The sequence below is a fragment of the Diabrotica undecimpunctata genome, chromosome 7, assembly GCF_040954645.1.
Source record: "Diabrotica undecimpunctata isolate CICGRU chromosome 7, icDiaUnde3, whole genome shotgun sequence".
NCBI lineage: Eukaryota > Metazoa > Arthropoda > Insecta > Coleoptera > Chrysomelidae > Diabrotica > Diabrotica undecimpunctata.
In genome coordinates, this window is record NC_092809.1 from 47825783 (window position 1) to 47839958 (window position 14176).

Sequence of the window (14176 nt, forward strand, 5' to 3'; positions counted from 1 at the left end):
TTGGTTATAACATAATCTATCATAGATCTTGTGCACTTTTAATGCAAAAATTATTAATATAGTTATTAATAATTAAACTAAATTATTAATATAGCTATTAAAACATAGGGTATTGTTGTTAAAACATATGATATTGTTGTTTTATTGTTTAATGCCACATCATAAAAAATAAAAATAAAAAATTTTGTCCAAAAAATAATAAAAAAATGTTGGCTGGATCATCAATATCACCTAGGGATATAAAAAATATATTACGACCGATTCTCAGACCTACCGAATATACATGTAAAATTTCATAAAAATCGGTCGAGCCGTTTCGTAGGATTATGGCAAATAACTCTGACACTAATATGGCTATTAAAAATAGAGGTTGGTGATAGAAGGGTAAGAATTGTTGTATGTATTGTTTAATTTCACATGTTAAAAAAATTTTATCCAAAAAATATTTAAAAAAATGAGTGGATCACCCTTCTCACTTAGGGATATGAAAAATAGATTACAACCTATTCTCAGACCTACCGAATAAACATGTAAAAATTTATAAAAATCAGTCCAGCCGTTTCGGAGGAGTATGGCAACTGACACTGACACGAGAATTTTATATATATTGAGACTCCTCCCCAGCACATATCAACCCAAAATACCGATCCATAAGTCGACGTCCCTGATATGGAGGAGTACATGAAGCTTCATTACTAAGTTTGATATGGCATCTTTTAGGTCACACCTTTTTGTTCGGGTGGTTCTTGGGGATTACTGCTACCTCGACTCCCATTAGAGCAGTTTTGTAACCTTCACCTTCTATATCCACAATATTTTGAAAAGAAAGTTTCAGGTTTGCTATTTTTTTGTAATTTTCTCACCGAGAGTCCTTAATCCTGGTACAAGCAGTCCCCTTACAAACCCGCCACATCAGTTGTCCCCGAGAAATAGTTGGAGACCCCCGATGCTGTAGTTCTTGCTTAGTCTGCTGAGCAACCTTATGCATGTATTTTTGTTAGTTTATGTATGTATAAGTCCTCCAAATGAAAGGAAGAGTGACCTAGTACATCAAGCTGGAGTAGTTTTTGACAGTTCTTTTTGGTCACTCAATAGCAATGCAGGTTTTGGTACTGTAAATGTGCCTTTAAATTGCGTGTTGCTATTCCCTTAGCCCCTTGGCAGCAGTCTTCCCGGATCAAGCCTGATTACTCCCTTCAAAATAGAATAGCAGATGGTAAATTAGTAGTAAAATAACTAAAAAGAGGAAGAAAAAGAAGAATTAAAGGATCCAACTTGAATAACTAAATAAATGAAAAAATATTAATATCGTGGCAGTGAGATTTATATCGATTCCAGATAAGAATGAATAGAAGAAACCTAAGATTGTTTAGCATTATCATGTTTTTGTTGCATCCTGCATTTTGCCATAAGTAAAAGTTAGCCTAGCAAACTCATGACAAGTTTCTAGGTCGTATTATTTGACATAATTATGTTTTGGTGAATATTTCAGTGACTATTTTTACAAATACTTTTATGATTATTTTTGTGAATAATGACAAGCTTCGGTTCTATATTAATTTTATTAATTTTTTTTTAGTGGAAAATATAAAGGTGACGATAAAAAGAAATGGGATAAGGATGGAATGGAAGTTGATACTGAGTCTGGCGCTTCGGGTGCTGAAAGCAGCCTCAGTCCCAATGTCGCTGAAGATGAGACTCCTAAAGTGGATCCTATTAAATGGAGTGTAAGTATTTATCCATACATATTTTCTATTTGTTTAATTAGACCTATAAGTAGACCAGTTTTATTTAAATCTTCTCTTATTTTTCCTATATGCCTATAACAAAAACATTTATTCCTATATGCCTTCCTCGATATTTTAGTTTCTTCCTTAAGAATCCGTGTTGTGTACTATCTAGACAGATTTTCAATTCTTAGAGATGGTCTTATCTTTCTGTCTAGTAGGTTGCTCACCACTTCTTATTTATTTGGGCTTGGTTTGGGAAATAGTACCCATTGAGATACCCCAATCATCAACGAAGTTAGAAAGTGAAGATAGTTTTAATATTAGGATGCTCTTGTATTATCCTTTCTTTTCAGTAACAATCTATGTAAATACAGATACAAATCTAAATATTTTCCCTAACCTACCTGATTGTGTTGATAAATAACTTACAATAGTTTGGAAGTATTTTTCTTCTTAAATTTTTATTACTCAAAAAACACTTTCAAAAGTCCTATAAAATCAACTTGCCAACAAATAAATATTTTCCTCGTCAGAAAAGAAACTATCAGTAAATCGCATCTTTGACGCAGCTGGCTAGTACCACTAACTTACCGGTGAGAATAGACCTAACCTAACTTAACCTAACCAAATTTATCGATAACAGTGGGCAGTTTGTCATTCTTTAAGATGTGTTATATGAGAATTGTACAGAAGATAGAATTACATTTAAACAAATTTTCTTAAATTTTTTTAGGTTCAAGAAGTGTTCGACTTTATCAAAAACCTCCCGGGTTGCTCCGACTACGCGGAGGACTTCCTAAGGGAGGAAATTGATGGGCAGGCTCTCATGCTCCTCAAAGAAGACCACCTCATGACAGCTATGGCGATGAAGCTCGGTCCAGCGCTCAAATTGGTCGCTAAAATAGACGATATGAGGATCGACAAAGAGCCTCCCAAACAGACATAAGATTTATTTTATTTAGGAGATGTTGTTATGCGTTAGACAGGATTAGATGGTATTTCTAATTTTACCTTTCTTAATTTATCGAGTATAAACATTGAATAACGTTAGTAAGTTATTTTGATTTTGACTGGTTCTGACTGTCAAGATAAACGGAATCTTTTGTGTCACTTTTGCTTGAGCATTATTTCTCAATTGCTTCACAGTGATTATATATGCTTTTGTATTACTTCCTTGATATATACTGTGTAATCTTAAGTATCGAAACGATGATAGCTTCAATTTCTTGTTATAGATATTTTCTATCTAGTTTTATTTATATTACGGATAATATAACGGTGTAGCAAACATTTGAAACAATACAGAAGAATTCAGAACTTTTTGAATTGAAAAGGACAAAGTTTTAAACTTAAGGTGTGCACTTTATTAAGTCAGACGTATCATCTATCTTTTAAGTCACCTGATACTTGATTTTGACTACAAGGAATCTGTTCTATGTCAGTTGTCATATGTCCATGAATCACTTATTTAACTGTTTTATACAGTTTCTATTTATTTAAACCATCAGAAGAGTTCAAAACTGTTTGAATTGAAGAAGAACAAAGTTTTAAACTTAAAGCATGCACATTTTGAAGTCAGACGTCATTATCCATCTTTTAAGTCACCTGTCATTTAATTTTTATTAGGAAACTATTCTGCATCAGTTGTAATATGTGCATAAGTCAATTAATCACTAACTTAACTGTTCTCTACAGTTTTTATATATTTAAATCATCATAGAAGCTTTAAAAGCTGTTTGAATTGAAGAAGAACTAAGTTTAAATGTAAAACATTCATATTTTTAAGTCAGATGCCATTATCCATCTTCTAAGTCACTTGTCATTTGATTTTTACTATTAAAATGTTCCGTGTCAGTTGTCACCTGTTCATAAGTCAGTTAATCACTTATATAACTGTTCTATACAGTTTTTATATATTTAAACCATCATAAAAGAGTTAAAAATTGTTTGAATTGAAGAAGAACAAAGTTTTAAGCGTAAAGCATGCACATTTTCAAGTCAGTCATTATTTGATTTTTTAGTCACCTGCCATTTGCTTTTTACTAGGAAAATGTTCTGTGCCCGTTGTCACCTGTGTATAAGTCAATTAATGACTTATTTATGTAAGTGTTTTATACAGTTTCTATTTATTTACTATTATGTACATTTATTTACGTAAAAAGTAACGTAAAAACTGTGATTCCGTGTATATAAGTGCCTTATTCTATCCATTTTTGGACAGAACTCCTCTTGTAAAGGTTTGTGAACCATAAACTTTCATGCTTATCATACTGTTTGAAAAATTATTGGCAATGAAATTTCCTCAATTCCCATTTAATTGTAATATGGTTATCCCGCTCATATTCGGTGGCTTCGTTTGTTTTCTAGCAGAGTGTGTACCGGGTTTACTCGTTGTCTCTCTCGTGCAGGTGAGGTTGATATTTGGGTTACTTCATATAATTTTAGTCTGACCCCTTAAATAAAAGATATAGTATAAAAAATGTATGCTTGATTATTGTGCAGTAAAGAAAATATTCAAGAAATATGTTTCTTTATGGCGCATGATCAAAATGGTCCCAGATGAAACTCGAATGAAGCAAAAATCCGCTAAATATATTTTCAAGCCTCGAAACACTTTGGAACCTGTATTAGCGTTATATTGTAGTTGCTTTTAATTCATATACTTTTATTTGAACTCTTTTGTCGTTTTCGAACTATTTGTATGGTCTTCTAGACAACTAGTGTTTCTAAAGGGTTAATTTTTATTTTGCTTGTGGTCAATTCTTTCACAAACTTAAATGTTTGGCCTATCATCTCGGGAGTAAGTGACAATGTTGTATATCGAAGAACTTTAGTCTTTTTTGCCAAGCAACTAAATCTGCTTGACAAAAATGAGTAATAAGTTGTAAAATTGAAATTATTTGATTTAGTATGAAGTATGTATTTTTTTAGTTCTTATTTATAAAATATAACTTTAATGATTCACATTTTGTTAAATGTTTGTACTTTAGTTAATTAAGAATTTAAGACAACATGAAATTTCATCTAATCTGTAAAAAACTAGAACGAATTAAGTTTTTTATATATTACTTTAAATATATTGTACATAGTTTAATTTATCGACACTTTTGAGAAGACTGCTGATGAAAATCTGTTAATTATATTTCTATTGTAGACACTTGACGTTCTACAGTCTTCTTTATTTGAAGTTATCTTTAGTTTTGAGGTTATGTTTAAAAGAAACACTAGTATCTGCTGGATATGTTATCAACCTACATTATTGGTTAACAATTTAACATGACTACAAATGATTTTATTATTATGATTCCAAAATTGTTTTCAAGTAGTAAACATTTAGAAAAAATAAATTTTCGTTATTTAACACAATATTTGTTCAAGAAAAAATACTTTACGAAGAGCCAATGCATATTGCTCAATATCATACAAACAGGGAGAAGCTTTAAAACGTGTACTTGTGCACGAAATATCATAGAAACACTAACAGTATAAAGAAATCAATTTCTTGAAAAGAAAATTTTAAATTTGCAAACAAGACAATTATGCCCTCAAAAAGTCATCAATGGTGGTTTTTGTTATACGAAAACTAAGAAATGAATAAAATTATTTTCCTTGTTTATCTGATATAGTAATTTCGCTCAGCTTTGGAATCTTTTGACAAATTCACAACCAAAAATTCCCACCTCTCACTATAATCAGGCCAAACAAACTTGCAGACTTCTTTTATTAGAAATAGAAGAATAATCATGCATATTGAGAGTGCATATTTATTAATTTCAATTACAAGCTTTCTATTTGCTTGCTAAATTTCAATTACAAGCTTTCTTTTTGCTGGGTCAAACTTAGCAAAAAAGTAATTACTAAATTTACCAGACTGTTAATAAACCGAGTATATTATTTATAAAAGATTGTACAATCAATATGCTACAGATAAACAATTTTCTAATAATATTTTTTCAACACTGTGATACGTTGATAACATAACCAACAATTTAAAATTCTTTTTTTTTTCTTATGAATATACGAAAAGAAACGCAAAATTCGCCTTAGAAAATGTGTATTTTATTTCATATTGTGATATTTGCTAACTTTCTTAAAATAAACGCTATTTTGAACGAAAAGGTTATTAGTTCTCGAATTAAATTGCCTAAACTGGTTTTAAATGTTATACTGCTGTTTCTATTTAAACCGTTTCATTTTTTGACTTATTGGTTACTCTCTTTCAGATGTCATATTATATAAAATACCTAAATATATGTTCTACATTATATTGAACCCAACACAAAATTTCAACAAATTTATGTTCCCCTCATATGCTATTACTAATTTATTACAAGTTGCTTAGTTTCTGGGATCATATTGTAATAACGAAAGGATTAAAATACTTTTGGAAAAGCTTTGAATAACGTAGCAATAATAATCAGAAAGAACAAGCGTAAGGCTAAACCATCGAGCAAAAAGACAAAAGAGGGAATCTAATCTGATGGCGGACATATCCGGAAATGCGAATGCGCCAAATTTAAATTTTCCGACACTTATTAACAGTAGCTATAAAATAGTTTTCAGAATGTGTCTTAGACGAGAAAATTTTAATTACATATTAACGATAACAGTCTAAAATGTGAAACAATTGTTAAAAAACTTCAATATAAATAAGATTTCATGTGACAGTTGGGACACATAATAACATAACCCAACTAAATTTGATTTCTTAAACAAGGAAAGACTCTTTCCTTGTTTAATTTGGCCTCTCAAGATGGCACTTCCTGTCTAACAATATTTTTGCCCCCACTACCTTTACATTCCCTCTTTTGTCTTTTTGCTCGATGGGCTAAACATAAAGCTAAAGTAGTTATTGGGTTCCTATTAAATCTATTTCACACCAATCATTAGCTATGAAGTCAACTTCATACCTAATGAAACGTTGTCTAAACAGCGTCGCCGTATTGCCAGGATAATAGAGATTGTAGGGAATTAGGAAATAATGAAAAGTTCATTTATATTCATAGGATCATAGGTACATGATGAAAAATCGCAACGACAGAAATAATGAATTAATTATAATAAAGAATTTGTTCATTCAAATTTAAATACAAAGCAATTTTTTTCAGATCATTTGAAAGGTGTATAATTTGTATATATTATACAAAGCTTTGTTGTAATAAAAAAATACATATCGCAACTCTGTAAACAGGACTTGTGAAATTAGACTTTTATTGGCCTACTGTTTGTTTATTGTTATTTACTCTAAATTATTTTTTTTGTTCATTCATATTTAAATACAAAGAAAAATTTTTCAGATCATTTGAAAGGTGTATTTATATATATATATTACACAAAGCTTTGTTGTAATAATAAAAATTCATATCGCAACTCTGTAAACAGGACCTGTGAAATTAGACGTCCGTTGGCCGTCTTTGGCGTTTGTTTATTGTCATTTACTCTAATTTATTTTTTTTTTTTTTTGAGTACTGAATATACATTTTCTGTAAGTGACGTGATAAGGGGAACCGACTTTGTTGTTGTATGTAATTTAAAGCTTTCTTCAATCAAGAAAGAATCTTGATTCATTCGCTTCACGTGACCATACCACCCTAGTTGTGTCGTTTGAATTCTGTCTACACTGGAATATACAGAGATTAGTAAATTTAATAATTTACTAATGTTTGTATTTTGAGAACGATTTCCGAAGTGGAAATTGAAACGTCAATAAACTTACTTTAACCTTTAATTGTGGCTTATTCCCATTTAAATAATAATTACTTTAAAATGCCACAAGAAAATAGCTTCAGAACAATATTAAGAAACCGTTATGGGCCCAGCGTTATTCAAAATTTTCGGAGATTGGAAATTCTTTAGATGGAATATACAGTATTAGTCCTCCTTCTAATATCTTCATTCCTGATATGATCTTTTTTGGATACATCACACGCTCTCTTTAGAAAATCCATTTCTACTACTTCTATTCTAATCTTTTCTATTCGATTCTTTTCTATCTTTTTTCGTGATCTGCCAAACTTCTGCTCCATAAGTCATAATAGACTCTACCGAGGTTCGATAGATTGTCAATTTCATTTCTTGTCTAATATCTTTAGACCATAGTAGAGAGTTTAGAATGTTTACCTCTTTTTTTCCCTGTTGCGTTCTGTTTTCGATGTTTATTTTGGTAGTGCCTTCTTTAAATATTATAGATCCGAGATATTTATATTCATTGCATGTTTTTGTGTTTCTAATTTCTAACTCTGGATCTTCTTCATCATCTCCTAGTATAATATACTCTGTCTTTGACATATTCATATTGAGGCCCATTTTTCATATTCTTTCTTTAATTTTCCAAACATGTAGTCCATGTCTTCCTTATCATTCGCTACGACTACATGATAATCTGCGAAAAATAAAGTTGTTAGACATTTACCACCGCCTATGTCTACTCCCATTCCGAATACTTGTTTCCTCCACTGCTCTAGCGATGATTGAATATATAATTTAAATAAGGTCGGAGATAGACAACATCCTTGTTTAAGCCCCTTTGTTATTGGAAATGATTAAGATATAAAGTTTCCTTCTTTAACGACACTTCATGCATTTTTGTATATATTTGCGATAGCATCCACATACTCTTTACTGAGACCTACTTTCGTCAGTGCACGATCTTCCTGCACGAAATCCATTTTGTTCTTCTATGTTCTCGTATTCTGATTCTATTCTTTCTTTTATTATTCGACCGTACAACCTCCCCACTGAGCTGGAAACAGTTATTCCCCTATAATTAGAGCATTTGCGTTTATCCCCTTTCTTGAATATTGAGCTGATGTATCCAACATTCCAATCATCAAGGATATTTTGTCCTTTTAAGCATTTGTTAAATAGTTAAAATAACATCTTATGTAATATTTTTACATACGATGTTGGTTTACACATACTTTACCAACTCAATTGGGATGTCTCCAGGTCCTGCTGCTTTACCGTTGTTCGATCTTTTGAGGGCATCGCATAACTGTCCGGTTGTTATTTCAATTATGTATTTGAGTATGTTCGGATATTTCTTCCATTTCGATTTCTTGGAATTTACATCTATCCTCTGTCAGTAAGACCTTAAAATGGTGTTTCCACTGTTTCAGATCTATTAACTGTAAGTTAGATTTTTTCCTTTCCTTCCCTCCGGAGACTTTATCTCCTTCCACGCTTGCCCAACTCTTGGGAACCAACTTTTCTTCTTGCGATGCCGTTCCGGATGTTGGCGATCAACATGGCTATCCTAACTTTTTTTTTTATAGCCCTTTTTTTTTTTTGTTTTTTTTTTTACCCTTTTTCTATCCGAATTGTCGAATAAAGGCCTCTCCCATTTCTCGCCATTCATCCCTGTTGTGTGCTAGGCGTTTCCACATTGGTGGATCCTAACTTTGCTTGCTGTTATTCTGAATAGTCCGGTTGTCGATGTATTAAACCACTTTCTCAGGTTTTGAAGCCAAGATATTCTTCTTCCCCCTGGTCCTCTCTTTCCAAATACCTTGCCCTGAAGAATGAGTTGCAACAAGCCGTTTCCCATCAAAGTAGATTTTTAGAAGAAAATTTAATATAAAGATGGTCACTAATATTTAAAGTAATGTGGCACTCGAAATAAGAAGAATTTGTATTTGAAATTGAAATTTTATGGTCGAGGTAATCGTGGAGTAGCATTGTAGAAAAAAGTTAAAAACGATTGTAGACAAGGGAGAGATACAATGTGTTATTATGTACTTAAAACATACAATATATTTATCCATCAATCATACATAAACTTCCCTATTTTCCTTGCTTGAGTAATATCTACCACCTTTACACTGCAATCTTTTGAGGTCATCAGACCCTTTTATTAACAAATTTTCCCCTTTTTTTGTTTTTATTGGTTGATCCCACTTAGATATTACAAGGTCCCCAAACATTGGTGGTGGGCTAGAGTTTTTAAAATGGTTATTCTGCCTAAATAGTTGCTTTTAGTATTTTCAATGTGATATGTCTATGTAAGTCATATGTCAAAAGTAACTCCTAAAAATTTATGTTGGTCAACAAGTTTGAGTGGGGCTGTGTTTAGGTAAATAACAGGAGAACGGCAACTATATTTTCTACTAAATTGGATAACTCTAGATTTGGAGGGTGAAAATTTGAAACCAATGTCTGTCGACCAATTATAAATCCTATCTAATACGTTCTGAATACTACATATTAAATATGTTAATTATTTTGATTTAAGTCCTACATATTTCTAATAAGATATTAAAAAAAAATCAAACAATAATTTAAATGAAATTGTATTAATCACACAGAACGCCAATGGACTATCTACCAAGCGCAAATGACACGAATTATACTACTGTTTCCAGAGTTGTAAAATCTATTTTTGTTAATAATTTGCATAATAATAATGTAATTTGTAATAATCCTATACGATACCTTTACAATAAAATATAAATAAATAAAAATGTTCAATGGTTCGGTAAAAAACCATTGAAGTCGAATTTTGATACGATTTATTTAACTTCTATCGCATCACTTAAAGAAAACAACTGGAATATTGAAATATTGTTTATAATATAGTAGACCTTTTAGTCATATTTGGTAATAATAAGTCATATTTTATTGCAATTTTTCATCATGGAACTCATAAAAAGATGAGTTAATAATAATAAAAACCTCATATTTTCATTATTTCGTAATGCATCACATTCTTTGCCAACTATATGGCAGCTCTGTGAAAAAATATCAACGTCAAATCGGATGACCTGAAATGTATTTACTAGGAAAAGATCAATATTTAATACCAAAATATTTAGTTATGTCTAAAAATTATTATTAAAACGATTCAATAAAGTTTGATTTTAGGAAAATTCTTGTAGTTTCTAAAAGTAAAATCTAATTGTTTTACATTACAAATATTTCTCATTTACAATATTAAATCTATTTCTTAAACAATATTATTATAGAGAGAGTACCCAATGATGATTAGATATTGTTAATAAATCTTGTAAATATTTGTACATTCGACATTTTATATTAAAATGGTTATTTGTAGTTTGTAACTTTGTACAGAGAAAATATATACCTAGGTTTATATTAGCAAATATCTTTGATGTGATCAAAGTATTCGCATTTTCAATAGAAAATCGCCGGAAGTTGGATACATATTTATTTACTTGAATTCGTTGTGCAATTTTTCCAAATTCTTGTAAGTTTCTAATATAGAATAATTTGATATTTGTTACTATACTGCCACTAATGATAATAAATTTGTAATTTGTATGTCTTTTGGTTTTTATTTACCTATTACACAGTTCTCAATAAATCCTTTTCTTTGCGTTCATAATTTATTTGCCCAGTTATCTCTCCAGAACTATGAAAAACTCTCAAAAGTAGATAGAGGTATATATTAACATCAAGCAATCGTTGTTACAATTACAGACATAGATTACACAAACTTGGAATGTTTGTTGCTTCAAAATTGAGTGAGAAAAGGCTCAGAAAAGAAACTGCTCATGGCTAAAAAGGATCTACAACACATAGTCCGAACACAAAAACTTGTAAAATAGCTTTTCTCCATCGATTGTTTGTCACCTGTAGATGTTGTATTTTTACAGGGAACTTATTGAAACAGTGAAAAGGTTGAAATTAGGAAAAACAGCAGGACCGGATGAAATCAACAATGAATTAATAAAAAATGGAGAAGTACTGATATATATAAGTATATTATAAGTATATTATATAAGTATATATACAAACAACATAGTTTATTAGGGCTGCAGTCAGTAGGTTTGGCGGGGATGTTATAGAAACACTCTTTTGACTTTTGGTCGAGCTTTCGGAATTCTTTTATTCCTTCTTCAAGACACTGTAATTAGAAGAAAGTGTAAATATTTACAACATATCTCAAATTTTCATTACAACTTACTAGTCGTTGAGATTATTTTTCTAAAGCTACGACACTCAACATATATATATATATATATATATATATATATATATATATATATATATATATATATATATATATATATATATATATATATATATATATATATATATATATATATATATATATATATATATATATATATATATATATATATGGAGTGGAAGAAGCGTTACATAACACCAATATATAAAAAAGAAAACCCAAGGGATACCAGAAAGCATTGAGGAATACCACATAAAAAATATTCACCAGTATCTCAGAAACAGAATAGATAAGTACACTACAGCAATACCAACAAGGCTTCAAAACAGGAAAAATCACCATAGATGTCATTTATCTACTAACACAACTGATTTTACTAACACAGAAGCATTAGCATAGTCACAAAAAACAGTGACAGTATAAAGATTATTGTTTAATACTTGATAGACCTCGTGTAGTATAGAAAACAAGCATCGCTGCTAAATTTATTAGATAAAAAGCCGAACTGACTTTGTGATAAAATGTTGTTTTCAACGAGAAAGGACATAAGTCGGGCTTTTATAAGTCTGTCAATAATTTTGGATGGGACCGGTAGTAAGGCAACAGGTCTATAGTAGCAGACATTAGATATATCACCACCCTCCTTATGAAGAGAAATAATAATGGCTGTCTTTAGGCACTCCGGAAATATACCTTTTTCAAAGGAATGGGTAATTAGTGGGACCAGGACTTCCAACACATTATTTGGGAGATTTAAGAAAATTTTTATGGAGAGTCCGTCAGTACTACAGGAAGATTTGCTTTGATACTACTGATTATTTGGATCAGTTCAGATTTATCAACTGGTCTTATAAAGAATGAATTCGAGACCTTTTTTGAATTGGGGAGATAGGAAATAGGATCTTGTTGTGACAAAATAGCTGATGTTATATTTTTACTCACATTAACGAAGTATTCATTTAGATTTTCAGGATTTGGAAGAGAAAATGTTTGAGCTGTGTTAGTTTTATTTCGAAGATCGTTTATTATGGACAAAGTTTCCCTTGCAACATTTTTAGAGCTTCCTAGACGATTCTCATAGTACATTTTTTTAGCTGTTTTGATAAGTTTCAGATAGATTCCTCTGTACTTGGAGATATATTCAGTAATAAAGACATTGGTAGTAAATTTCTTGATGTACAGTAGTGAACGCATATTCTTGGCTGATATGCGGATACCTTTGGTAGTCCAGGGTTTGTGATGTTTTGACCAATTCTAATTAACCCATTAGTTCCCAAGAGTAGAAGAAAAACAAATTTTGTGTTTTTTATTGCATTTTATTGCTAAAATTATATCTAAATACTTATTTATCAAGTTAAAAAAAATAAAAGTTCTTAGTTTTTTAATAACAAAATGTTGCGTATACGCAACGATGGGATTTACCAAAACAAAAAAAAAATATTTAATTTTTATTTACTGTGAAATGATTCAAAGCAATTTGGATGTAGATGTATTTTACAATTCGCACATATATATATATATATATATATATATATATATATATATATATATATATATATATATATATATATATATATATATATATATATATATATATATATATATATATATATATATATAATATATATAGTTGTACTTTTGCACTGTCTGCATCTTCTTCTTGCTTTGTTGTCTTCCTTTGCAATGAAGTGACCAACATTATCAAATATCTGCCAACAAACTGTTTCTGGATGGTCGTCCACAATTGGATCTTGTAAGATTGTTGATTGGATCATTTGAAGCTGATATACCCTCTTCTTAAACGTTATCTTCGATGAGCGGTACTTCCATTTTCATAAGGGTAACTGCTAGGTAAGACTTAAAATCGAATTTTGACATTTTGGTTTTATTTGCCACGTTATATATTTTCCACGCATTTACAATAACACTATCAGTTACATTTATAAAAAGGGGCCACCACCATTTCTTTCCTTTTACCTTTATTCTGTAATTTGATATAACGTTATTATGCAAATCAACACCACCCATAAGTTGATTATACTCAGCTATCAATTTTGGCTGAGGTATTAGTTGGATTTTCTTTTCTTTCCTGTCATATCTTTTTGCACCTGCGACAAGTTCAATGGTACAATTATTTGTTGCAACTGTCACTACAGAATTTTCATTTCATCTAACAACACACTTTGTTCAGAATCGTAAGTACCATGATCTTGTTTTTTAATATTTTTCACACTTTCCATTGTACTATTACAAGTACGGTTTTCGCGGATCGTCCCAGTAGCGTAAAATCCTTTTTCTTTTAGCAAATCGAATAGCTTGTAAGATGAGAAAAAGTTATCAAAAAATATGCGATGATTAGATTTCCGTTCAATCACTGACAACAAATCCAGCACATTTTCTCCTAGACCCAACTCGTTTTCATAAGCACTTGTTTTTTCACCATAAGGTAAAAACTTAAATAAATAGCCATTTGAACTACATAGACACCATAATTTCAACCCAAACATAATTGGTTTTC

General features: G+C 30.5%; 1 protein-coding gene across 8 annotated transcripts in view; it reads left to right on the top strand.

Annotated features, from left to right (window-relative positions):
* Positions 1-11006, top strand: part of LOC140445291 (uncharacterized) — a 196856-nt gene extending 185850 nt beyond the window's left edge. For all 8 annotated transcript variants that reach the window (XM_072537227.1, XM_072537222.1, XM_072537224.1 and 5 more), the window contains 2 exons: positions 1580-1727; positions 2464-11006. In XM_072537227.1, the coding sequence (XP_072393328.1) occupies positions 1580-1727; positions 2464-2676 (361 nt within the window). In that variant the 3' untranslated portion in view covers positions 2677-11006. The remainder of the gene's footprint in view (positions 1-1579; positions 1728-2463) is intronic.
* The last annotated feature ends 3170 nt before the right edge of the window (positions 11007-14176 follow it).